The following is a 24,986-nucleotide window of genomic DNA, read 5'->3' on the forward strand; positions in this document are numbered from 1 at the left end:
CATCTAATTTGTACCAGGAGTTAGGTGCTGTACACATAGAGAAGCACTTGTGTTCCACTTGCCTAATTCCCAGGGAGAGCCAAAGGCCAAAGGGAGAAAAAAAGACATGTGGCCCGAGGGAAGAAAGAGCAGGAAAGCAGGTCTGTAAGTATTGCAACAGGTTCACCCCACCAGCTACAAAAGTGGGCAAGGGAACTAATCATGAAGGCTTAGGAAAAAATCGGGGAGGGGTCCCAGATCTGTGGGAATTATAGTTGGTTCAACTTGTGGGCAACAAAGATGGTCTAGGGAACAGTAGGTAGAGCTGCAGCTAAGTTGTTTTGCTTTGTTCCAGTCCCAGAATGATAATTGTGGAATATCTGCACCTCAGGCCCAAGATCTGGTCCACAAACTTGGTTCTGTCTCTTTAACCAGATGTGGGCAGGTTCTGTGGACTTCATTCATACTATCCAAACTTACTAGATGCTAAATATAGATGGACCAGAGCTAATTTACAGTAGATGACCAGAATACTGTTTCTAGTTTAGGACATATACCCTCATGAACTGCCCATCAGGCAAATCATCGCCTAGAGTAAGTTACCTTTCCACCTGCCCAATCTCACCTTTGCCCATTTAATCACTTTATATCGAGACAGTTTCAATATCAGGTCACATCTTCTGATCTTATATCAGATCTGGAAGTGCCTCCTGTTTGGGCCTGTAGCTCATAGAATAGTTTTGCTTGGCAACAAGATGGTAACCTCAACTTGGCATTTGTTCTAGGAACAGGGAGACTTACACAGCGACCTAGCAAGCTCATTTAATTCAAACTTTCTTCCCCACTCCCCCAATTTTAGAGATGAGGCCAGAGAGTTGAGTTTTTTGCCCAAAGTTACATAGCTATTGACGCTGACAAGATCAGAACTCCGGTCTTGTGAATGGCGATGCAATGACATTAAGGCATTGTTGTGCATTCCTCTGGCAGACCTCTCATTGAAGTTGTACATAACAAAAATGTTACCTTACCATTTCAGGTAAATTGCTTTGGTCAACATTCAAAACGGTGTTAAACAAATCAGTTTTTAATAAATAGTGCTATTCCTCCAGCAATTTAGTCACCAATAATGAATTTCATTTTGAGCCTGATTATAAGGATTTCTACACAATTGAGCTGGAATTTGGTTACAGGCACCATGGATCATACAAACATCAGAGGAAATAGTATTGCTAAAATATGGGATACTGGAATTTTATTAAGAATCACTAAGATCAGAAAGAGATGGTTAATGTCTTTCTGAGATAGCTGTTGAGTTTCCTTTTTGTTCAGATACCCCATTCCTGCCACAGATGAGAACATATGGGGATAAGATTCAGGTTAGTGTGGGATCTTTCCTACCTGACTAATAAGACCCCCCACTGGTCTGTTTCTGGAGACTTCCTTTTCTGTTCTGATTTGAGTTGATGAGCCAGCAGGAGGTAGGTAATGAAGTTCTGCAGTCTCAGAATTGTGAGGCAAGAGCCCCTGCAACTCTTTCATGTGGCCAGCAGGGGGCGGAGGTGATGAAGCCTCCCTGGAAGACATTTCTAGGTTGTTGAGACAATGTGCAAAGTGTGTGGAAGAAGTCACTCTATGACACATAGCCCTGGAGGCTGAATATCGTGGTCTTACAACACAGGAAACACCCTATGTATGGCCACAGTCATCCCTCAGAATGAGGATTCCCTCTACAGTACAGAGATGATGCTGGTGAGGTTGCTAGTCCAACCAAAAATGACTATTTCTAATGAGAACCACCACCAGGATAGACACCTTAGGAAGGCTGTGTGATGAAAAAAAGTATAAAAATTAAAATCTGTTGAGTTCCACTGCCTAAGCATTTGCTTCCTCAATTAATTTCCTACAGCTTTGTTGCAGAATCAGGGGGCAATGGCTGGCACCCCACCCTTGTACCCTCACTGATGCACCACACACCAGGTCCCAGAGACCCACTGACCTCACAGATGCCCTGGTCTAGGCAGGGCAGACTGTCCACCGCCACAATAGGTCTTCCCATATGCATGTCAGTTTTCCTGGCCTCTCTTTTCTTCCCTCCCCTTGCTTGAAAAGGAAGGTCAGACTCTTTTTCTCTCTTCTTGCATTAGCACACCTGTGCAGCCTCCCCAGGCACCTAGCACAGCTGCCTACAGTCTCTAAGGCCCCAGTGCAACCCCCATAAGCTGCCACCCTATGCCCCAACCCCAGGAGGCACTTCTCCAAGGCTGTACAACCAATCAGCAACAGCAGATGTTGGCCAGGCTGCAGGGTGAAGGTACTGACTGCCTTTCACTGAATCTCAAGCAGCATATGTGGCTATTGGGCCTCCACCTTTTTCTGAGAAGCCAAGCCCTTTTCACTTCCTATTAGAAAAGAGGGGTGCTAAACAGGAAAGGGAGGCAGGGTCTACTTGCTGAAAAAAAACCCCCAGGATGAGCTACATGACCCAAATTGTTTCCTCCCCAACCCTCAAGGCAAATCTAGATAGGCCTCACAAGCTAAACTTTTCAAAAATTTCTTGGCGTGGCCTTCAGAAATGGGAACAATGCATGGGTAGGAGAAGAAGTTGGGAGGTCAAGGCATGAGTGTGAATTCAGCACCAGCAGATCTGTAGACCCCTCGCTGTTGGGCCAAGGGAAACTGTCCCAAGGACAGGCTGAACAAGAATGTCTGACCCTGCCTGGGGAGTTTAGCGTTCAGAGTCAGAGAAATAAGAGGGCTTAGTCCATCTCCACACCAGCATGTCTTCTCCAGCCACCCTGTGTGACTCTGTCTGAATTCGGGATTCGTTGGATGCCAGAAATTCCACTGCTCTGTCCCAGACTCGCTTCATGCGCCTCCTGGAACAAGAAGAGATCAGTGTGTCTTAGCCAGGCGAAGAAGGCCTCTGTTTGCTGTGCTCCACTGACTGGACAGCACAGCATGGAAAGAAACCCAGGTGCCCATGAATGCTCTACAAACAAAAGAGCAAACCAAGGGTGGGTATAGGGGGCTGGGAAAGCTGAATGAAGTGTTTGTTTTAGGGGAAAGAAAAATATCCAGCACCAGACAGGTCTCCTGCATGGGAGAGAAGTGCCTTAGGCCAGGACTAGTTCGTTTAAGAAGAAAAGAAATCAAGTCTTCCTGCTCTAAAGGCTGTGCCACAAACAGCAATGAGGCTGATGAGGAAGTCCACATCAGCCTCTCCCCCCAAGAATGAAGCAGGCATGCTGAGATTTTTGGACTCTCCCTGGGCATCAGTGGTTCATGCCAGTCCTCTGTAGGTTAGCACAGATACCAAGGCTGGCTGTATTTTAATTTCTCATGTGGGCTAATTAAGGAGTGACCACTGGCCTCTTAAGTGAAGGCTCAACAGGAGGAGACTGGCCCGACAGTCTCATACCACGGAAGCAAAGGGGGGCTGTCTAGTCTTTGGAACAAACACCGCCTGGGGTGAGTCCTGCCCCCTGCTGCCCCTTTGAGTCAGGGCCCCTTTCAGAGCACTGAGACCTCTACACCTCTCATTGGCCTCCCTTGTCCCTTCTGACAGCCTCTATCCCTACCACCTCACCCTGAATGTGGGTAGGCAGATTTCAAGGCAGCCAGGTGGTAAGATTATTTATTTTTACCTCTTCACTTCAATGAATACCAGCATTATGTATTTATATAGCACTGTTGTCAGCTTTGTAGACATTATCCTTACTGCCTCCTGAGGCAAAGTGTGAGTGCACATATGTGAGTGTGTAATGTGTGCAGACAAGGAGAATAAGGTACCATTATCTCTATTTTACAGCTGGGGAAATGACTAAAAGGGATGATTTTCCTGAGGTGGCCCAGGAATCAGGAGGCAGTGTTGGGACTAGACCCCAGAACAGGGTCTCTTGTGTGCTGAGGAGGCAGACATTGAACCTGCAGCTTTCTTCATCTGACCCTTACTCCAAGAGTCCAAACGAGAAAAATGGCAAATACTTGGCTAGCCTCTGGAAAAAGATGCCTACTTCACCTGGGACCAAATCTCCACTGACTTACTCGACAGCCTTATAATGACAGCTCCCAAGCATGGGGGCAGCTGCTTAAGGTGTCAGCATTTAAGACCATCATGTTTGTCCCCTGGGGAGTCAGATAGCATGGTCTGAGCCGTGACAGGATTCTCAATGAATCTAAAGGCCAAATACCTGGTTTTCCATCCTCCCACCGGCTGTCCGTTAACCAGTAATGAATAAGCTTGGACTGAGCTGGGCTACTTTAATCAGCTTCTACTGCTTTTTATCACTAAACGAGTTCTTTAAATCTCTCTCAATCTTTCACAAATAGGCCTTTGAAAGGTACTGCAGGAGGAGATCCAAGAGTATCCAAGCAGGGCTGACATTTTACATAACATTGAGAGCCTGGCATGAACCTACTTTGTAACTTGGAAAATGGATCAAACAGGTTAAAAGATTGAGCAGATACATATCAAATAAACAAACACTATTATTAAAGGGTGAAAAAGACCCTTAATGCCTCCCCAAGAATCTGAACACAGCCATTTTCAGTTCATTTATAGGCCATCAAGAGTCCTTATTCAGCTCTCGATTTTATTTTCCATGAAGCTGTAGTGTATTTAGGTAATCAGAAAATACTTTCTATTTGGCTTTGGAATGCAATTTTATATTTGTATTTAACTATCAATGTCTGAGCTACACTTTAAACCAAATCTGAGTACACCTGCTGAAGACTATGGTGACTCTGGGAGGTAGAGATGTGTCCAGTCTCCACATCCGCTACCCTACTTCATGCTGGAGGCAGGTTACCTTTTAGATTGATGGCAAAGCACTAGTCTAAAGAGCTCTGCTATTCTGATATGAATCTGCTTGCTATCTGTATTACATGTTGGGAACCTCAAATCAACTCAATGGCCACCTCCTCCAAACTCCTCCCAGAAGTCTTCCCTAGGGGCAGCTAGGTGGCACAGTGGATACAGCCCCAGCCCTGAAGTCAGGAGGACCTGAGTTCAAATCCATTGTCAGACCAAACACTCAAGACTTACTGTGTGATGCTGAGCAAGTCACTTAATCCCAATTGCCCAAAAAAAAAAGAAAAAAAAAAGTCTTTCATAATCTCTTCAGTTGGGAATAATCTCTCCACCCCCCACCCCTCCACCCCATCCCCAACCTCTTAAAGCACTTTGTTTTGTAACTCTCTAATGTACTTACCTAATGTATTGCCTGGTTAGCTCAACTGGTAGAGTACAAGACTTAATCTAAAGTCCAGGTGTTCAGGTCCACAGTTGTGTTTTAGAGGCGGTGTCATGGTATGTGAGCAGTGAAGTCCGAGTCAAAAAGAACTTTTTGGACTCAAATTCCATCTCAGACACTTAGTAGCTGTGTGAACTTGAGCAAGTCATTTAATTTCTTTGTTCCTCAGTTTTCCCATATAAAAATGGGGGGGAGGGGTACACTGGGCTCCACAAGGGTAAGGGATGGCTTTTCATCTAGGTTTTGTTTCTTGTGAACACCCAGCACACAGCTCTACACACAGTAGGTACTTAAATATTTATTGTATTATACTGTGCCTCCTCCTCTCCCATTTTTTGCTGAGCTAAAGATACAGCCACACAGCCAAAAAGGAGATGCTTAAGTGTACAACAGAAACAAGCCACAAAAAGATTAAAAACAATATTCATGATGTGGATCATCCACCTACAGATAATTAAATGTTGGCTACTACCTATAGAGAAGTAACAGTCATGCTTTTTTTCCCCCCCTTGTCTACTAATTCTCTTGTAGAGATTGGAGAATTCTGTAGACAAGTGACAAAAGAAACCTACTATTTAATACAGTACCGATAATGCCCATGAGCCAAAGGCTCCTCAGCTGATGTGGGACCAGTGAGAGTCACTTGGTTATTATTTAGGCAGAGCACAGAAAGGCCAGGAAGGCCCATCTCCAAGGACAGAGGGGTAACTCAACTCACCGGCTCTGAGGTGGGATCAGGGTGTCCCGCACGTGAAGGATGCCCACGTATGGATAGCGTTCCATGTCCTGCTCCCAGTCAACATAATGATCCTGAACTACAGCTGCAATGATAAAAGGTGACAGCTTAGGACAAGGACTTCTTGAATTGCCCAAACTTTCCTTTTAACAAGATCTCATGTAATATGGTCATCACCTATAATTTTCTTCACCATCTCATACATGGCTTGTTCTTCTTCCTCTAATTTCCGCCAGCGATATTTCAGAAGAATCAGAAGTCCCCACAAAAAGGCCAGACCTAGAAGAAGCAGATAGCTCAGCTCAATCATCAGGTAGTTACTGAGGGCCTGCTCACAGATAGGGAAACAAGCCCATCACAAGCCTTCCAGCTGGTACTGCAGAGGAGCCCTTGACTGCAAAAGCTGAGCTTCCATCCAGGCTCATTCTGCCACTTTGATCGTGTTCCTTCCATACACACATATTGTGGTCCTTCCTGTTAGAAGGGGATGAGACTGAGGATAGTGATTTCCAGGCACTCTGGAAGAGCTGGTTGAAGAGACCGACAGGAGCCCAACAGTCTTGTTCTCACAATGCACATGCAAAGCCCATTCCCAGAGTTGTAGCTGCAGCTCTGCAGGTGTCAAGCCCCCAGGTGTTGTTGATGGCTTGGTTTTTTGAACTCCGTCAACCTGAAGCCTTTGCTCAGTGAAAGCCACAGATGTTTAGAGATACAGGGGCCAAGTTTTTAACCAGTCAGTTCTTCCTTCTTTTATCAGGATTTCTTTACTCTCTTCCATTCTCCAAGAAATATTTACATTTTTCAGAGGACTGAAGTCCTTTATACTAAAATGAGCTTTGTCTCCTCTGAGAAAGGGTTTACATTTAGCACATCAATTTTAAAAAAATACAAAAATATTAGATGTCTTCTATGGAAGAAGCAGTATGCTAAACACTGTAAGATATATAAATTTTTAAAAAGGAATAATCCTTGTCTTCATGGAACTTACAGTCTAGTGAGGGGTGGGGTCAATATACAAACATCTACAATTATACCACAGTATTAGAGGATAAAAGCATTAGAGAAGGGAAGAACAAAGTGTTAGGGATCAAAGGATAAGGTCACTAGGACTGGGAAGAGAAGATGAGAGAAGGCTTAAGAGGAGGGGGCATTTGTGCTAAGCTTAAAAGGATGAGCTAGACATTCATGACTAGCATCTGAAAGGGAACTACTGAGCCACTAGCTACCTGGTCAGGACTTAGTCTCACTTTTGGGGACCCTTAAAACGTTTCATCCTGAATCAAGGACATTTCCCTACTATTCTCATCATTAACAGGTTCATCTGCTCTTTTTATTAGCCAGTGCTCATATCCAGTACAGAAAATGGGATGGGATTTCTGAAGCTAAGCATCATACTTGAGGCTGATTTGGGGAGGGAGGTATTGTGGATGGGCAGGGATGCACAGGAGTCACTCACCCCAGAAAAAAAGGAGCACAGTGGTAATGGCTGTCAGCAGGGCCCGACTGAGCCGACAGCCCAAGCCCATGCGCGGATGGGCAGATTCCAGGCAAACTACCTTGTCCACAGTTGTCACCGACTCAGACAGGTCTTCCCCTTTCAACCTGAAACAGGATACAAGGTATAGTCAAAGGCATTCAAATGAAAAAAGGAGCAGAAAACAGAACCTGAAACAGGAGAAAGAAAAAAAAAAGGTAGGGACATTGCTGCCCTGCTTTGTTATAAAACATAGTTGGCATCTTTTCTAGAAACTTTCCACCTTGGCTACTTAGGAAGACTTTACAGAAGGCATCAGGCTTGCGCCGCCTCCCCCCCCCCCCCAGCTGCTAAAATGACGTCTCTCTCTGCAGGCCCTTTGACAGCGCCTCTCAGCGTGCACAAGATTAAACTTTAAATTGGATTCCCACCTCTCAGCATAAAGAAATGGAAATGTTTACTGAACCACTGCTCTGCAATTGCATGGCAAGAATTTAAAGACAGAATGTTGGAGGTCACACTCTTTCTCCATAAACCGTAGGCACATAAACTGTTTAAGTGTAAAGAGCTAGGGAGATGAACTGAGCCCGTGGGATGAAACAGAAACTGGTGGATTCTTCAAGGCCGGTCACCCTCCCAAATGCTAGTGTCCAGACAACCTGCACACAAGGTGGGAAGCCTGGCTATGAAAAGCTGTAAAAGGCACTGGGGTGGGGGTGGGGGGGCGGAGACACAAGTTGACACCTGCATTTTTCTTCAGACAGGTTAAGAGACAAGTAGCCTAAAATCACATAAAAGATGCCAACCTTGTACAGGGATTATATATATGGCCTAATTTCCTGCAACCTACTTTATATCCCTGGTCATCCACATCCTGTTCAGAAGCCTGTCTTCTCAGATATGAACTGGCTAATGTCTTCACACTTGAATCTGCTTTGCTAGAGTGATGAAGGACAAAATCCTGAGGTTGTTCTGCTTTTTCTAGCGTGTGAGTGTATGTACACACATTCATACCCACACCCACACACCAGCTAGACCTGGCTTTTTTTAAGCTAACACATTTTTCATCCCACCATGCATCCAGTTGTGAAGTGTTTGGTTGAGCTGCCCAAGGGGCCGCCACTGGATACACTGCTGATGGAATTAGTAATTGAGGCAGATTACAGAAACAGAAAACCCTAGAGTGTGTTTTAATATCAGAAAACTGTATCCTGTACAGATATCTTGGCATACAATATAAAATGGAAAGTGTTTACATGATGACTGTTTCCAGCAGGAGAAACTTTCAGAGCTGTCAAATACAATCCACTAGTGTCTCTCCCCCTGCTCTCAATGTCCAAACCAGGCATTTCACAGAAGGTGAAAAGGAGGGTTCTTTCTGTTAATAATCTAGGTCGGTCATGAAAGCAGGCTAGAATTGCTGGTGAGAACAGAATCCTGAGCCTCACAGGCAGAGAATTTTAGGCCTGGGAGGGACTTCATGCCTACCTAAAGCAGGAGCCCCTCTCTATGCCATTTCCAACAAGTGGTTCAGTTTCAGTCAAGAGGAAAGTCATCCCATTCTTAGGCAGCCCATTCCACCACTGGATGGTACTGATGATTGTCAGGAAGTTTTTCTTTATATTGAGCCAAAATAGATGTCCCTATAATCTCCACCCGATTGTCTATCAGACTTTAAGCTCTACAAGGCCAGGGACCATGTTTTATCAGAACTTTGTATCTTTCTCCTCCAGGGCCTAGCAGTGTTCTGTACATAGCACGTACTCAATGCCTGTGAAGGAAAAGATGATTTGGTCGTCCTTCCCAGTTCCCATACTGAAAATCAAATGAGCATGCACAGAATTATTTCACCCATCAGTGAAGGAACTATACATTCAGGCAAGAAGTAGAATGGCAAGGCTAAGGAATTAAGAGAACACAAACTGATCTGTTCCAAGCAGAATAACAGGCAGACATCCTAAAACTCACAAATTTTATGTTTCATCCTAAATACTTTTCTTTCTGCTGCTCTTTCATTTTATCATCCCTTTTTCTTTCCATCCTGAAGTCAGGGCAGAGCCACATCTGCTTGGCTTGGGAATTTGCATTAATCATGTCTAAATTCGGGGCAGCTAGGTCATGCAGTGGATAGAGCACCAGCCCTGAAGTCAGGAGTACCTGAGTTCAAATCTAGCCTCAGACACATGATATTCACTAGCTGTGTAACCCTGGGCAAGTCACTTCACCCGACTGCCTTGCAAAAAAGAAAGAAAGAAAAAAAATAATCCCTAAAATCTGGCCCATAAAATATATGTCAAATTTCATGAGACCCTTAGAGGGCAGAAAATGGACAGGTGAAAGAGTTTTAACATTTTGGACAAGTCATTTCCCTGCCGGGGTCTCAATTTCTGCATCTTTAAATAATGTCGTGGTAATCAAGGATTCCTAATGCCCCTTCCAGTTCTAAATCCTGTCATCTCCACTCACTCACCAGATTCCTACATCCTTGTTACTGTTCAGTATCCAGGTCAATGCAGCTTCAAACCTTGCTGGTGAACTGCCGGTTACATTCTGTGGGGAAGGGTCCATAAGAAGATTAGTTCTGCATTTGAGAGGACTGGCTGGAACAAACATTATTCTGCTGCCTGGCAAGGAAGCTCTCTGTCTATGTGCCCCTGAAGACCTGTTCTACTAAATGCACAGCAAATTGGCAGAAAAGAAAGTTTCACATTGCTGAAAGCCCACAGACAAGGCTGTAACTAGAAGATGGGATGCAGAAGCACATAAGTAAAATGACAGTGATCTGAGACAAGTGAAAGAATACAATCTTTCCAAGGACTGAAATATTAGGCCAAAGCATCAATTTTGTGGGAGACTGGAGGTGAGTAGAGTGGAAATCTCATTTTATAGTGGAAAGAACTATGGACAGAGAACCAGGAGCTCTTAATCATATTCCTGTCTCTGCCACTAACTTGCCATGTGACCTTGGACAAGGAATTTCCATTTTGTGGAAATGAGGAGGTTCGGAGTCCCTTCCAACAAAAGTCATAGGATCCTAAGAATTAGGACTGAAAACCTTAGATATACAGTTTATAAATGAGGAAAGTGAGGCCCAGAGAAGCGAAGTGGTTTGTCAAAGGTTACATAGCTACTAAGTAGCAGAGCCAGGATTTAAACTCAGGTCTTCTGACTCCTGAATCCAGGGCTCTTTACACACTAACATGTTGCCCATTTTCTTAGAGTCACCTTGAATGCAATTCACCAATAGGGGAGGGGGAACAATCAACGAAAAATGTAACTTAAGTAGTTGTGGAAAAAGCTAGGAAATGAAGCCAATGGCTAAACAATGAGCACGAGAATTCCAGCAAATAGAGATTTTAACTACAGTGAAAAATTCACTGGACCTGGAGTCAGAAGATGTATATTTGAGGGCTGGCTCTGCAACCTAAGTGAATGTAGGGCAAGCTGAGCCTCAGTTTCCTTACCTATAAAATGGCACACCCTCTACCTCCAGGTCTAAGGTAAGGATCAAATGCAGTCATGGAGGTTACCATGAAGTGCTCCAGAAGAGTGAGCTAATATCAGGCTCTAGAGAACCCCCTCTTCAACTACCCCAAGACAGACTTAGAGATAATGGAGATAATGAGATAATACAGATAAAATAGAGATAATGAGACACAGCTTTTTAAAATAAACAAATAAAATCACACAACAAGAAGAACAAAACCACATCAGTTTGAGAAGATCAATGAGAAACACTGAGATGTCACAATAATGGATTGACATTCCATGCTACTTACTGCAATGTATTCCTGTGCTTCAATAACAGGAATGCATTTACTCTTTAGACTCTCTGGATTTCCACATTCAAAATTACCTAGGGAAAAAGGCAACATTCAAATCCAGAGAAAAGGTGAACACAAATGACTCTGAAACGGACTCCAAATGCAAAAGAACCAAGCCGTCCACTCTAATAAGGATCATATGGCCAAGCTGCTGCCTCCCACCTTCTGCTAGGTAATCTTCACTCCCCACAGCAAGATCAAAAGCCACTTAACTTGGATCAATTCCAGATCATTAAAACCTGACCTGCAAAGCAGTTTGGTTATTTGCATTAAATGACTAAAAGCTGCACAATACCAAGGTCTGTTTTCAATTGATCCTTAAAAGGATCAGACGAATAGCTTCAGACGACACATGAATTGTACTATAAATAAACATAGCTTGGGGAGGAAAAAAAAAGGCAGCAAGGCTGTGGAAACTCTGTGGAGATTTAAAAATCATGACACAAGGTAGGCAGCCTGGAATAATAGCACTCATTTTGGTCTTCCCAGGGTGAGAAGCATAAAAATGGCCCAGTATGCAGTGGGAGGAGTGTTGGCTAGGCGGTGAGGACCAGACTCCGGAGGCACTGGTCAGTTACAGGGAGGCAGTCCTGAGGGGTATGGGGTAGTCCTGCCTGGGACAGTCCCCTCAACCTAACTAAATCCTCGGCTTCTTCCATGAAGCCTTCCCTCCCCATCCCAGTCCTTTCTCCAAACTCCTGCTGTGCTTTATTAATAGTCTGCCACCCACAGTGCCTGAGTATATACATCACTGCACTTTGTTTCTGATGTAAAACCTTGTTTCTCCAGTTAAATGATATTATTAGATTTAAAGCTCCTTGAGGGGAGGAACTGTGTTGTTTTTCATCTTTGTCTCTCCAGTACAGTGCCTTACATATAATACATACTTAAATAAATGCTTGTTGTGTTTTTGTTAGTCATTTCAGTTGCGTTTGACTCTCTGTGACCCCATTTGAGGTTTTCGTGGCAAAGATACTGGAGTAGTTTGCCATTTCCTTCTCCAGCTCATTTTACAGATGAGGAAACTGAGGCAAACTTGGTGAAGCGACTTGCCCAGGGTCACACAACTAGTAAGTGTCTAAGGCCACATTTGAACTTTGGTCTTCCTGCCTCCAGGCTTGGCACTCTATCCACCGTGCCCTCTAGCTGCCCCAAATGCTTGTTTAACTGAACTGAATTACTGACTTACAGACCATGTTTTTTTTTTTTTTTACTGTAAACTTCTTCAGATCAGGGACTATCTTACATTCCATCTCCCTCTACTCCCCAACCCATATCTAGCACAGTGCTAGGCACATGGTAGGGAGTAAATAATGAATAATTCATTAATTTAGCTGGTCCAGTAGTTCAACTTATCATTTAGGGTTTGATCAGGTCAGACAGAGGGAGCTGTGTAGAATTGGGGGTGGTGTATTGGAACTAAACTGGGACTTCCCAATATATATCCTTATAACCTTGCAATGATCTGAATTTTCTGGGATAACCAGGACCAACCTTAACATAGGCCTGGATCAGACCATCTAAGAGAAGACAGTATGGGGGACTAGAGTGGGATCCCTCTCTAATCAAGGTCTTTCTTAATTTGGAGTCAAACCCTCAGTGTGGCCCTTCAAGCTTTGGACTAAAGTGTATCACTCGACTAAGCCAAAGCCCCTACCTGGTGAGCCGATGATGGGCTACTACAGTGTACGCTGGGGGATGAGAGCCCTGCCAGCCCTGCTTGGGTTTAAGGTAACTTTTCAGACAAAGTATTTGTGTCCATGAGTTATAAGTTAACTCATAAAGGACTAAATCAAAATTCTAAGCACAAATGTCAACCTATGGATACAAAGACTGGACTTAGCAATTAAGAGATTGTTGGTAACTTTGGAGAGAACTGTTTCAACTGAGTGGTGGGGATAGAGGCCAGCTTACAAGCGAATGAGAGATGAGAAAAGACAACCATGACAAGCAAACTACTAGGAACAGATTCAGGGTCTCTCCTCCAAAGGGGTCAAAAGCACTTCCTCAGTTAAAATTTCACTTATCCTCCCAGCATACCTGAGGGAAAAAGGAGCAAGGACTATTGATTCCATTTTATAGATGGAGAAACAAATCACTGAAAGATTAAGTGACTTACCCAGGTCTCCCAGTCAGGAAGGGGCTGACTCAGAGCTGGAGCTCAGGTCCCCTGATTCCTAAGCCACTGCTCTATGAAAAGGGCAATACTGACCTAATAATGACTGGGGGCTACAAAATCATAACTGAATGAGCACTGATTCAAATGCGGTTTTTGGCTCAATGACTAGCCCCTGCTCAGGGCAGGGCAGAGCAGAGGTATGATGAAGAGTGAGGAGTACTTCCATGGGACATATGTGCATGAGGACTCTGGGTCAATGTTCACATTACTGATCCACATCTCTCTGCATTCTCCTTCTCCCATGCTAACCCCTGCTACTGCCAACAATATAAAAGCTGCCTCCACACTGATGTGGTTATTTCTGCTCAGAACACCATCTGTGAACACAGCAGCATCTGGCCCTCCTGTGAGCCGGCTGGTCCTGAACTATACTCAGCCTCTAATGCATACTGTGGGTCACTTTTTAAAAAAGCCTATTCTGCCTGAATGAACAGATTGCCTGGGGACCAAGCTGGGCCAGAAGACAGCAAAGCTGAGGCCCTGTGTCCATCCTCCTTTGAAGTGCAAGCACAAGAACCATCGAAACCAAAGGGAAACAAACCAAAGAGGCACCATTTCTATTTTGAGTCCCAGTTAGCACAATTGTTTCTAGGGTCTTTAAAAAGAGAATGACCAGGAGTAAAGCCTTTCTGCCTAAATCCAAGAGTAAAAAAAGATGTGGTTGAATGGTAAGGAAGAAAAGAAAAGGTGAGACTTATTTTCAGTGTTTTAAGCTAGAATTCTTACTATCTGGCAAAGAAGCCCAGCTATTAGCCAGCAAGTCTGCTTTTTCCTGGCCTGGGGGACCCTTTTTCACATATGCGTTCATGGAACTATGTTTAATTCAATACAGCAAACATTTATTAAGCACCTATCAAGGTCTGGTCTAGGTTCTACCAGTGCAGAAGTGCAGGCCCTCATCACCTCATACCTGGACTATTGCAGCGGCCTGCTGGAGGCTCTCCCTGCTTCAAGTCTCTCCCTATTCCAATCCATCTTCCATTCAGCCATTACGTGATTTTCCTAAATGAAGGTCTGATCACATTACCCCCTCACTCAATAAGCTCCCGTGGCTCCCTATTACCTTTAGAAGCAACTACAAAATGCTCTGTTTTGCATTCAAAGCCCATAGTAGCCTAACTCCCTTCTACCTATCTAATCATCTTACACCTTACTCCCCAACATATACTCTGATCCAGTGACGCTGGCCTCCTGACTGTTCCACATACGAGACACTCCATCTCTGGGCCCTGGACATTCCCTCTAGCTTCCCTGTGCCTGGAATGCTCTCCCTCCTCTGCTCCAACTACTGACCTCCCTGGCTTCCTTTAAGTCCCAAATAAAATCCCACCTCTTCCAGGAAACCTTTCCCAACCCTTCTTAATTCTAGTGCCTTCCCTCCACTAATTATTTCCTATTTATCCTGCATATAGCTTGGTCTTTACTTGTTTTCATGCTGTCTCCCCCATTATATTGTAAGCTCCTTAAGGGCAGGGACTGTCTTTTGCCTCTTTTGTATCCCCAGCCCTTAGCACAGTGCCTGGCACAAAGTAGGTGTTTAATAAATGTTTACTGATTTGAAAAAAAGAAGTGAAAAATGACATGGACCCTTCCCTTGAAACACTGTATTATACACATACTTACCTGCCTGTATGGCCAAGAAGTTATATAACTCATGCAGCACCTCTAGTAAAACTTTCTTCTGTTCGACCTGGCAGAACTGAGGATACAGAGAAATAATTAAGTGGATAACAAAAAAACTGTTTCTATGTGTACATTTTGTTCCCCAAGCCCATCTCCTGTGACACCTATTGTTACTCCTCAAAGACAGGAACTTTTAGATTCCTATTCAGTGCCTAGCACAGGGCTCTGCATACAGTAGGTACTACACAGTTGTTGAATGAATGAGCATTCTGCCTTAGACATCTGCCCACACACCCTACCTCACTAACTCACATGTCCTTAGGCCTACGCTGGGGGAAAGTGATCTGAGGCAAATCACAATTTCTTTGGACCTCAGTTTCTTCGTCTATGAAAAAAGGAGACTGGCCCATGATTACTAAGGTTCCTTATAGCACTAAATCCTATGATGCTAGCCACTCAATACTTAGCGACTGATTGAAAAGAAACACCACCAAGAATTAGCCAGCTGTATATGTGATAGTTTATATGTAACTAAAGGTTTTCTCTCCCAATCCTTCGACACCAATGTTTGACTGAACAGCAGCCAAAGATACCAGACTGTGTGTGGGGAACAAAGGCTGTTTACCTCTGAGGGAGAAACTGAAGAGCTACAATTGGAAAGGTAAAAGGTCTGGATCTCCTTTAACCAACCACACAGATTACAGGGCCTTGTTAAAATGATTGCACAAAAGGATTACAATTCAGCACATTTCTAAACCTTGTCCAATGATGTATTCTGTGGGGCTGGGATGTGACAGCATGCCATAGACTTTGGACTTTCATTATTTGTGATGTAGTCAAAACTCTATTATCTGTGTATAGATTTTGCACCTTATGGATCATCTGAAGCCAGTGTTTAATCCAAGGCCTGTTTCCTTACAGATGCAAGATTTCTGGAATTTTACAATTTACAATTACAATTTTACAATTCAAATCATTTCAACAAACATTAAGAACCTAGTTTTTGCCCTCCCCCACTCCTAAAAAAAAAGCAGTTTTTGTCCTCAAGGAACTTACAACTTACTGGAAATACATGTACATAGGTAAATAATAAATATCAAATAATTTGTGAGAGCTCGTGAGTGTGTGTGTCTGCCTGCATGTGTAGGATATGGCAATTAAGCCAAGCTTTGAAGGAAATGGGGGATTCCAGAAAGCAAGAGGTGAGAAGGGAAGGCATTCAAGGCAAGGTGACAGCCGATACAAAAGAATGGAGGGTAAAATGTAGCTAGGGAATGGCAAACAGGCCAATTTGGCTAGCACACAGTATATGAGGGAGTGATGTAATTTCAATTAGTCTGGAAAGAGAGGCTGGGGCCAGATTGTGAAGGGTTTTAAATGCCAAACAGAGGGATATGATTTTTATCACTCGAGGTAATAGGGAGCCACAGAAACTTCATATCACAGTCAGACAGATTTTTGGAAGATTATTTTGAAATGTGGAGAATGGATTATGGGGAAATACTGGAAGCAGGGAGATCATTTAGGATGCTACTTTAGTAGTTCAGGTGATTGTGGACTAAATAAACCAGGGTGGTGACCACGTAAGTAAAGAGAAAGGGCTGGATGCACGAGATGTCCTGAGCAACTGTGCTTATGAAACGTAGGTGAAGAAAGGCAAGAGTTAAGAGTAACTCTGATGTTATGAACTTGTGTAACTGGATGGATGTTGTTGCTTTTGACTGAATGGGGAATTTAAGAGAAAGGACAGGTTTAGTTGAAAGTGTTGAGTTTGAGATGCCTATGGGACATCCAGGTGGAGAGATCCAGCAGGTAACTGGTGATGGCAGACTAGAGCTCAGGAGAAAGTGAGGGCTAGATATGTAGATGTGGGGATCACTAGCAGAGGGATGACTGTTGAATCCATGGGAAATGATGAGATAAACCAAAGAAGTATAGAAAGGGGAGAGAAGAGGGCCCAGTCAAGAGCCTTGGGGTATAATCAAAGGTAGGAGACAGGATAATGATCCAACAAGTAAGACTGTCAAATCCCAAAGACAGGTGAATACATAAAACTCCTTTTTCCATCTCTTTGAACCTTCTGAACTTTGAACAGGCTGTTTCTGATACCTGGAATGCATTCCCTTCCCACTTCTATCTCACAATTCCTGAAGTGAATTCTCTAGTTTTCTTTAAAGCTTGAGTGCTACCTTCTGCATGAAGCCTTTTCTAATCCTTACTCCCTCCTCACCCCTGCCACTTCCTCACTCAAAAGCTAGCAACTCCCCCCAAAAACAATCACTTAGTCATTTATTTGGTATATAGTTTGTAAATGTTTTCTCCTCCATTAGAATGTAAGCTCCTTAAAGGCATTTCATTTCTGTCTTTGTATCCTCTGCACCTAGCATGACACCTGACACAGAGTAGGTGCTTAATTAACTCTTGTTGACTGGTTGAAGAAAGATGAACGTGGGGAAAAAAGGCCCACGTTTAGCAATTAAACCTTCGGAGACAGCAGTTCCAACTAAGTGGTAGGACTGGAAACCAGATTATAAGGGACTGAAAAGTAAGTGAGAGGTGATGAAGTAGAGGCAATAAAGGTGGACTGTTTTCATGAGAAGTTTTGCTACGGATGACAGAGTCTGGTAAAAAAATTTCTTTAAGGATGGAGGAGATCGAGACCTATTTGTAAGCAATAGTTAAGAAGCTAATGGATACAGAAAAATTGAAGCCAACAGAAGTGATGGTTAATAGGCTTTATGGAAAAGCAGAAATTTAGAGAATTAGGAGGAATGGATAAAATTAACCTATCCTTTAGACAGTCTTTTGGCTAATTTAATCCAACTTTCTCATTTTACAGATAAACTAAGGTAAGATAAACTAAAACAGGAAATACCTTACCCAAGTTTACACAGCTAGTTAGGATAACCTTCACTCTTGTCAGGACAGTCTTATGATTAAACTGAATTCTTACTCTTCCAATACTATATATTATACTAGCTTCTGTGTCAGAATCCTGTAATAAGACCCTATAGTCTATGCTACTTGTTCAAGTGAAAGCCATATACTTTACATATCAAAGGGGAGGGGAAATCTACTTTATAGTCATGAGTTTGGTGTACTGTCCAAAATTAGTGTTTTGTATAAAACCTGAATATGGCCTATAACAAGTCTTATTTTTTAGTGTATACTGAAATATATCTATATCTTTTCCTTTGAAAGAGACCTAATTTTAGAGATGTACTTATATTTGGGGGTAGCCTAAACAATACCAATATAGTATTGTTTGTTTTTTTTGTGAGGCGATTGGGGTTAAGTGACTTGCCCAGAGTCACACAGCTAGTGAGTGTTATGTGTCTGAAGCCTGATTTGAACTCAGGTCCTCCTGACTCCAGGACCGGTGCTCTATCCGCTCTATCCACTGTGCCACCTAGCTACCCCACCAATGTAGTATTAAGACATATGATGGTCCAGGTGGAAGTGGAGGGGGAAAAGGAATAATTCAGGAAACATTCAATTCAAAAATAAAACCAGAAAGACTTAGGACAAAGAATTTTTTCCTTCTGGATTTCTACTCTCTTGTAGACTGGACCTTCATATCTTTAGCTTTCCTTATCATCTAATCTCCACATGCTTCTAGACTATCTCCTCTAGGCCTCAACTGGGATTTTCTTAGGGAAAGCAACCTAATTTGGGGCAGCTAGGTGGCATACTGGATAGACTGCTTGACTTTGGAATCAGGAAGATCTGAGTTCAAATTGTGCCTCAGATACTTCCTATTTATGTCACCCTGGGTGAAAGATTTACCCTCCCTTAGCCTCAGTTTTCTCATCTATAAAATGGTGATAATAACAGCCTACCTCACAAGGTTGTCATACCAGCTGAATGAGATAATATAGGTAAAGCACTTTGCAAGCCTTAAAGGGCTATACAAATGTTAGCTATTCTCATTATTATCATCAATCCAGTTCAGTAACAGTTCATGTCTATGATGCTTTAAAGTTTACAAACTGCTTTCCTCACAATAGCCCTGAGAAATTAGAAAGTAAGTATTCTTTTCCCTCATTTTACAAATAAGCAAACTGAGGCTCAAAGAGATAAGTGATCTATCTTAGGTCACACACAGAGTAAGAGGCAAAGCTGGGACTCCAACACATTAAGTAGAACATTATTTCATCACCACTCCCTTCCCCAATATGCTAAATATTACACAGTCCAAATTCAGACAGAAATAACACAGATGAGTGAAATCTAGGTCTCTTTTTCATTAAAAGGGCTAACACAGAGCTGAATGCACTGCAATTCAAAAGCATTACCTACAGTATCTTTTTTTCCAAACTCCTAGCTGCTGGAGATCTGAACTGGTGTCCTAGTATGCTTGGGCATTTCATACCTAATAATTAGACTACTAAGTCATGCCCTCGGCAGCATGAAAGCTTCTTCTGGTAGAATTTATGACCTGAGGATTTATTACCCTGTATCTTCCCCAGACAATCGCCAAGCCAGAGCATCACTTCTACTCTCTAATGCTGTTTTCATGACTCATAAATGGATGGAGTTACTTGCCTTCCCCAAATATTATTTGTAGGGCATGCTGGTGCTTCATAAACAAATCTGAAGACATATTAAGAGGACTAATTCCATTGAAGCTGATCTGAGAAAATGAAGTCCACAATGCCTGCAATCAAGGCACATTTCAAAAGAGTCCACAGTCCTTCCCTTGAGACTCTTGCTGGGAATGGGACAGATGCTGAACTAGAAAGCAGGCTTTCAGAAGGTTAAAATCAACAATCCTTTTCCCTCAGAGTCAGGAAGGTGTCTATAGGTCCTTTGCAAACAACCCAGGAATCAACTTAGGAGCAGACAGATCAAAGTTACTGATGTTGCAATTGATGGAAGAGCTTTTCTAACGGGACATGTGTTGGATCTTTAGGGGCTCAATTCCATGCATTTCAGATTCTCCTACATAGCTACAATTGAGTCTGACATGAACATCACAGACTACTATTTGATTTTGGTATATTACTGAAAATACTCCCCGAAAATGATCCTATTATGATCTTTTTCTGGGGAAGTTTACCTCTCTTAGAGAGGGCTGCATCCTCAGGAGGAATAATAAAAAGCTAGGAAACAACTCACCGAATCTGTTTTCCTCTCACAGTCCACCGGCAACAACTTCACTAAGATCAAAAAAGAAACAGAGAAGAGGTTAAAAGGGTGGCTAGTTGGGAAAAGAAGTAAGGAAAGGCCCCCTCCTCAGACTCAGGGCTAGCAGAACCTGACTGGCACCAGTGAGATGCCAAACAACATGTTTCCCAGGTCAGATGTGGTTTTAAATCCCCCAAATCAAATATATCCTTATACATTTGCTAGTAGGGAAAACCCTTCATTTGTAAGGTTTCATTTATAAACAGGATTGTTACTTTGTACCCTTTATTTACAAATGTTTCTTTATCAAAGCTAATAGGACTTTAGGTCTGAAATCTTATGTTCAAAGGTTCTCTTTTGCTAAGTTGTTTACAACACAAGCCTCTCAGAGCTACAAGGGACCATTTGATTCCAACTCCCTCAGTATACAGGTGGGGAAACTGAGTCTTACGGATATTGGGCTTCATACCACCAACTTCAGAGAGTACAGGGGAACCAAAGTTACAAAGAATCAGTTGAATTTGGGTCAGCTTCAATTCTCATGACAGGTCATTTCCCTGTTAGTTCTACCCAACTAGCATATCCCAGTCTATATATGTGTATTTCTTGGTCTGCTTTTAGACCAAACACCTTTTCAACCGATTCTTATATCTTATCTTCTAAATCAAGATGAACTATCAACTTGCATGGATACCCAAGCATTAATTTATGGCAACAGTTAAGGATCAATTTGATTTTTTAAAAAGTTCATTTGAGGAACTTCTTGAGTTTCTCATAAGATGGTAAAGACAGCCTAAGCTTGTTCCTGGACATAGTCAATATTAATCAGGCAGAATAAATTATCATGCTCTGCAGAGAATATTAAAAGTTGGTAAATTATTTGATGTGTCATTTCACACTTAAATTCATAAGGAAACTATATGTACAGTGTCACTTCCTTTTAAGACTAAGGCCCAGAAAGAAATATGGCAAATTTCTCTATGAAAACACATACAAATGCTCCATTCATCTTGTGGAAGAAACACTGAAATCTACATGACCTCCCCAAGTTTGAGTCTGGGTGAAAATATTAGAACAGGGCATCACAGATGATAAAGGCCAGAATTTTCCTGGCAATCAGAAACACCCAATAGAGGGAAAATAAATTGCTTTTGTGTATATAGAATTACATACAGGTATAAAACAAGCATAATTGGGAATTTTTCCTGAGTCATAGAATTAGGATATTAAAACAGGAGGTAAGGAAAAGAGGGAAAAGGTATAACAGTAATCAATTATTATAATCTTAACTATTAACTAACATTGTTATATGCAATTTATTTTGTAAAGTGCATTCCTCACAAAAACTCTGAGACAGAAAGTGTATTTATCTCCATTTTCTAGATATGGCAAGTGAGGATGAGAAAACAAAATGACTTGCCCATAGTCACATGACTAGTTAAATGAAGAAGCCAGAACTCACATCCAGATGCTCTCTCCATTACCACGTGCTTTCCTTTACACTTCTATCTTTACAAAGTACCTTCAACATTTGCCATAGGCTAGCTGTGTGACTTTGGAAAAATCACTCCCCATGTCTGGGTCTGATTTCTCCTTTGTAAATCGAGAAGGTGGGAACAGATGACCTCTGTGACCCTTTCCAGCTCTAACATCTGACAATTCTAATGCACCCGTGATTTGGGACATCTTCACTGGATAGTAAGAAAACTGAAGTTACCGAGCTGAGTTAGTGGTATTGCCCTGAGAATCAGACTCAGACCACTTCACTTGGGAAAAGTGGTAAGGGAGAGACAGCCCAAGGCTGCCAATATGAGCAAACACTGTGTTTGTGGTTACCAGAGGGAAAATGGGTTAGGGGCTGGGCAAACTTGTTCTCTAGGGAGGGCTCTCCACTGGACAGGGAGCAAGGCTACAGGAAAGGAAGAGATGGAGAGTTAAAAGATTGGGGATAATGAAGGTTATTACTAGGGGGAAAAAATCTATTACTATTCTATTTAGTAATAGGATTTTACATCCTATTAATAGGACTAGCTTCCCTAATCCCCTACTCCAGGAGCCCCTGCAGAGAATACCAAGCCTGGAAAGTTGAGAACTGAGGAAGATGAGGGGAAGAATCATAACAAATGAACACCTCCCCTAACCCTGGCCCAGCAGATGGCAGAAGCAAAGGAAAGAAGGAAAATAGCCATAACAGCTTGGAAGTAGGAATTAGGGGTAGAAATTACTAATAAAGACTTTCTCTGCCATCTCAACAGCTGGAAAGATGGCAGCCAAAAAAACCCAAAAAACTGGGGAGAGCCCCATAGATAAGGAAAGAAGATAAATTATGGTTTCCCTAACCTTTTCCACAGTACCTGGTGACAGGGAGAACTGGGAAGCTGAGAACCATGAAAGTAAAAATTTAGGCCAGTAAGAAAATAGATAATTTTTTCTCCCTCCTCCTCCCCAGCAGCTAGTAGAGAGAGTAGGATGGTAATGAGAGTTCTGTGGGCCTAGAGTTAAGAACTGCAGACAGAAATTATTTCCAAGAACTACAATTCCTCTTGCACCCTCTCTGGAGCTTTGGTGACTGGAGCCCTGGCTACAAGAATTGGGGATAGGAGGAAGATTTAGAATTTAAATGACTGAAAATGAGGAAAGCTGTCTTCTTTCTCTTAACAGGTAGTAGAGGGGAATAAGTGGAAGTGAAAAGTGGAAGTGTGGAGTTACTGGCCTCTCTAGTAGTTGGTACAGGAGATGATAGTAGGCCAGGGAGCTGGGGCATACAGAATTAGGAGAGATTAGAAGCTCTGGGCCAGGTTCCTAATATGTAAAATGAGAGAGTTGAACAAGAAGACTTCAAAGGTCCCATCCAGTTCTAAGATTCTAAGAACAGCCTGTAATGGAAACTACTGAATTTGTAGTCTGAGGACCTGGGGTTCAGGTGCCAGCTCAGCCACTTATTACCTATGTGACTTTGATTAAGTCACTTACCTCTTAGGTTTATAGATTTAGTGCAGGAAGGTCCCTTAGAAGGTCACCTAGTCCAGCCCCCCTCATCTGACAGGAAACAGGCTCAGAAGAGTGAAATGACTGTTCAAAGGTCACAGATGTTGCAAGTGGCCAAGACAGGCGCCGGACTGGGGTCTTTTGACTCCAAATCCTGCCCTCTCCACGGCACCAAGGTGCCTTTTTCTCTGGGCTTCAGTTTTCCTCATCTGTCAAATGAGTGGGGCTGGAAAGATGACCGTGGAAGGGTCCCTCCTGCACGAAATCTATAATCCCATAATCAATCATTGGAAAGGGGAGGGGAGGAGGGCAGCAGGTGAAGGGGGCTCCCCGGTCACCGGGCGGGGGCAGAGCAAGGCGGCCACGTACTGTTCTCCTCCGCCTCCTGCGCCCGGGCGGGCCTCCCCATCTTCACCCACAGGATGCCCAGGAAGACGAGCAGAAGCGCCAGGCTGGCCCAGCACAGGAGGCGCGACAGCCAGCGCTCCAGCCGCCGCCCCACCTCGGGCCGGGGCCGGGGCCGGGCCCGGGGGCCCCCGTACGCCGCCGGACTTCGGACCGAGACCGAAGCCGGGGCCGAGGCAGAGGCCGAGGCCCACCAGCGGCGGGGGCCGGGGCTCGGGGCGGGCGGCTCGTCCTCGTCGGAGCTGTCCCGCTCCCGCTCCCGGCCTGGGCGCCAGGAGAAAGTGTTGCGGGCCCCGGAGCCGGCGTGGTGGATGCTCGGGCGGCTCCTGGCCCAGGATGAGGGGGCTGAGGAGGCGGGGGCGGCCCCGAGCCCCGGGCGAGCCCCCGGCCCCAGGCCAAGGCCCGGGCGCGCCGCCTCAGGTCGCAGCGGCCCCGCACCAGGCCTCGCGCGCTGCCGGGCCTCGCCTCGCAGCCGCTGCAGCTTGTTGAGGTAGACGTCCCGGGTGGTGTCCGTGATGGGCCCGGGCTCGAAGCCCAGGGCCTGCAGCTCCCGCCGCAGCTCGAGGTCCGACCGCGCGGCCATGGCCGCGCTGCCGCTGCCGCCGCACCCGCGCGCCCACCCCCGGAACTGCTCCCGCCGCTGCCGGAGCCCGAGCCGGGCCCGGGTGGGGAGGGGCGGGGCGGCCCGCGGCGGCAGCCATGCTAGGGAGGTCGGCCGCCATGTTGGGGCGGTCCGGACTAGGCTAGGGAAAGGGCCGCCATGTTGAGAAGGTCTAGTCTGGGGTGATTGGGCGTTGGAGGAGTGTTTTCAATCTCCTTGGTGCAGGTGGCCGCCATGTTGTGGAGGTCCGCGTCCCTGTCCAAGGAGGAACTACCATGTTGGGGAGGTCACTGACGGTCCCCTAGCATAGATTTAGATTTGGAGGGTACCGCACAGTGGTCGAGGAATTTAGAGCTAGACCAACTAGTTATATGTACGATTGAGGGAATTGGGTCCAGAGAGGTTAGGTGACTTGTCCAAGGCCACACAGCCAATAAATGGCAGAACTGGAATCCGGTCCAGGACTGTCTCAGAATTGTGTCCTTGGGGAGGTAGGGAACAGGTTGCAAACCCCCCTCCCTCCCCTTCTGGGGAGCCTGGCGACCTTGGCACTTTTGTCCTTGCCTTCCTCGCCTCTACCCAGGGCTCTCTAGCCAAGGAGCTAAGAGTACCTGCAGCGGGGGAAAAAAGTACCAAGATTCTTAGAATCTGTGCAATTTACAGGGGGTAAGATTGGTACTTTTATTACAGAAAAGGACTGGGAGAAAATCTGGATGGTATCTAGGAGCGGCAAATAGCTTGGTGTGGGCCAGGTACAGACAATGAAAGGCTGGGCTTGGTCCGAGGGCTGCAGAGAAA

At 44.3% G+C, this 24,986-nt stretch overlaps 1 protein-coding gene across 1 annotated transcript; it reads right to left on the reverse strand.

Moving 5' to 3' along the window:
* Positions 1 to 1,047: 1,047 nt before the first annotated feature.
* On the reverse strand, positions 1,048 to 24,170 carry LEMD2 (LEM domain containing 2). The gene is made up of 9 exons (XM_027876384.1): positions 23,552 to 24,170; positions 20,186 to 20,226; positions 15,068 to 15,143; positions 11,221 to 11,297; positions 9,912 to 9,991; positions 7,424 to 7,569; positions 6,145 to 6,246; positions 5,950 to 6,052; positions 1,048 to 2,855 (listed from the first exon to the last, which is right to left on the reverse strand). Exons 1-9 carry the CDS (start codon positions 24,168 to 24,170, stop codon positions 2,705 to 2,707), a joined length of 1,395 nt encoding a protein of 464 aa, XP_027732185.1. The 3' UTR covers positions 1,048 to 2,704.
* Between the last annotated feature and the right edge of the window lie 816 nt (positions 24,171 to 24,986).

Source organism: Vombatus ursinus, unplaced genomic scaffold (assembly GCF_900497805.2).
Source record: "Vombatus ursinus unplaced genomic scaffold, bare-nosed wombat genome assembly UNPS02014811.1, whole genome shotgun sequence".
Classification (NCBI taxonomy): Eukaryota; Metazoa; Chordata; class Mammalia; order Diprotodontia; family Vombatidae; genus Vombatus; species Vombatus ursinus.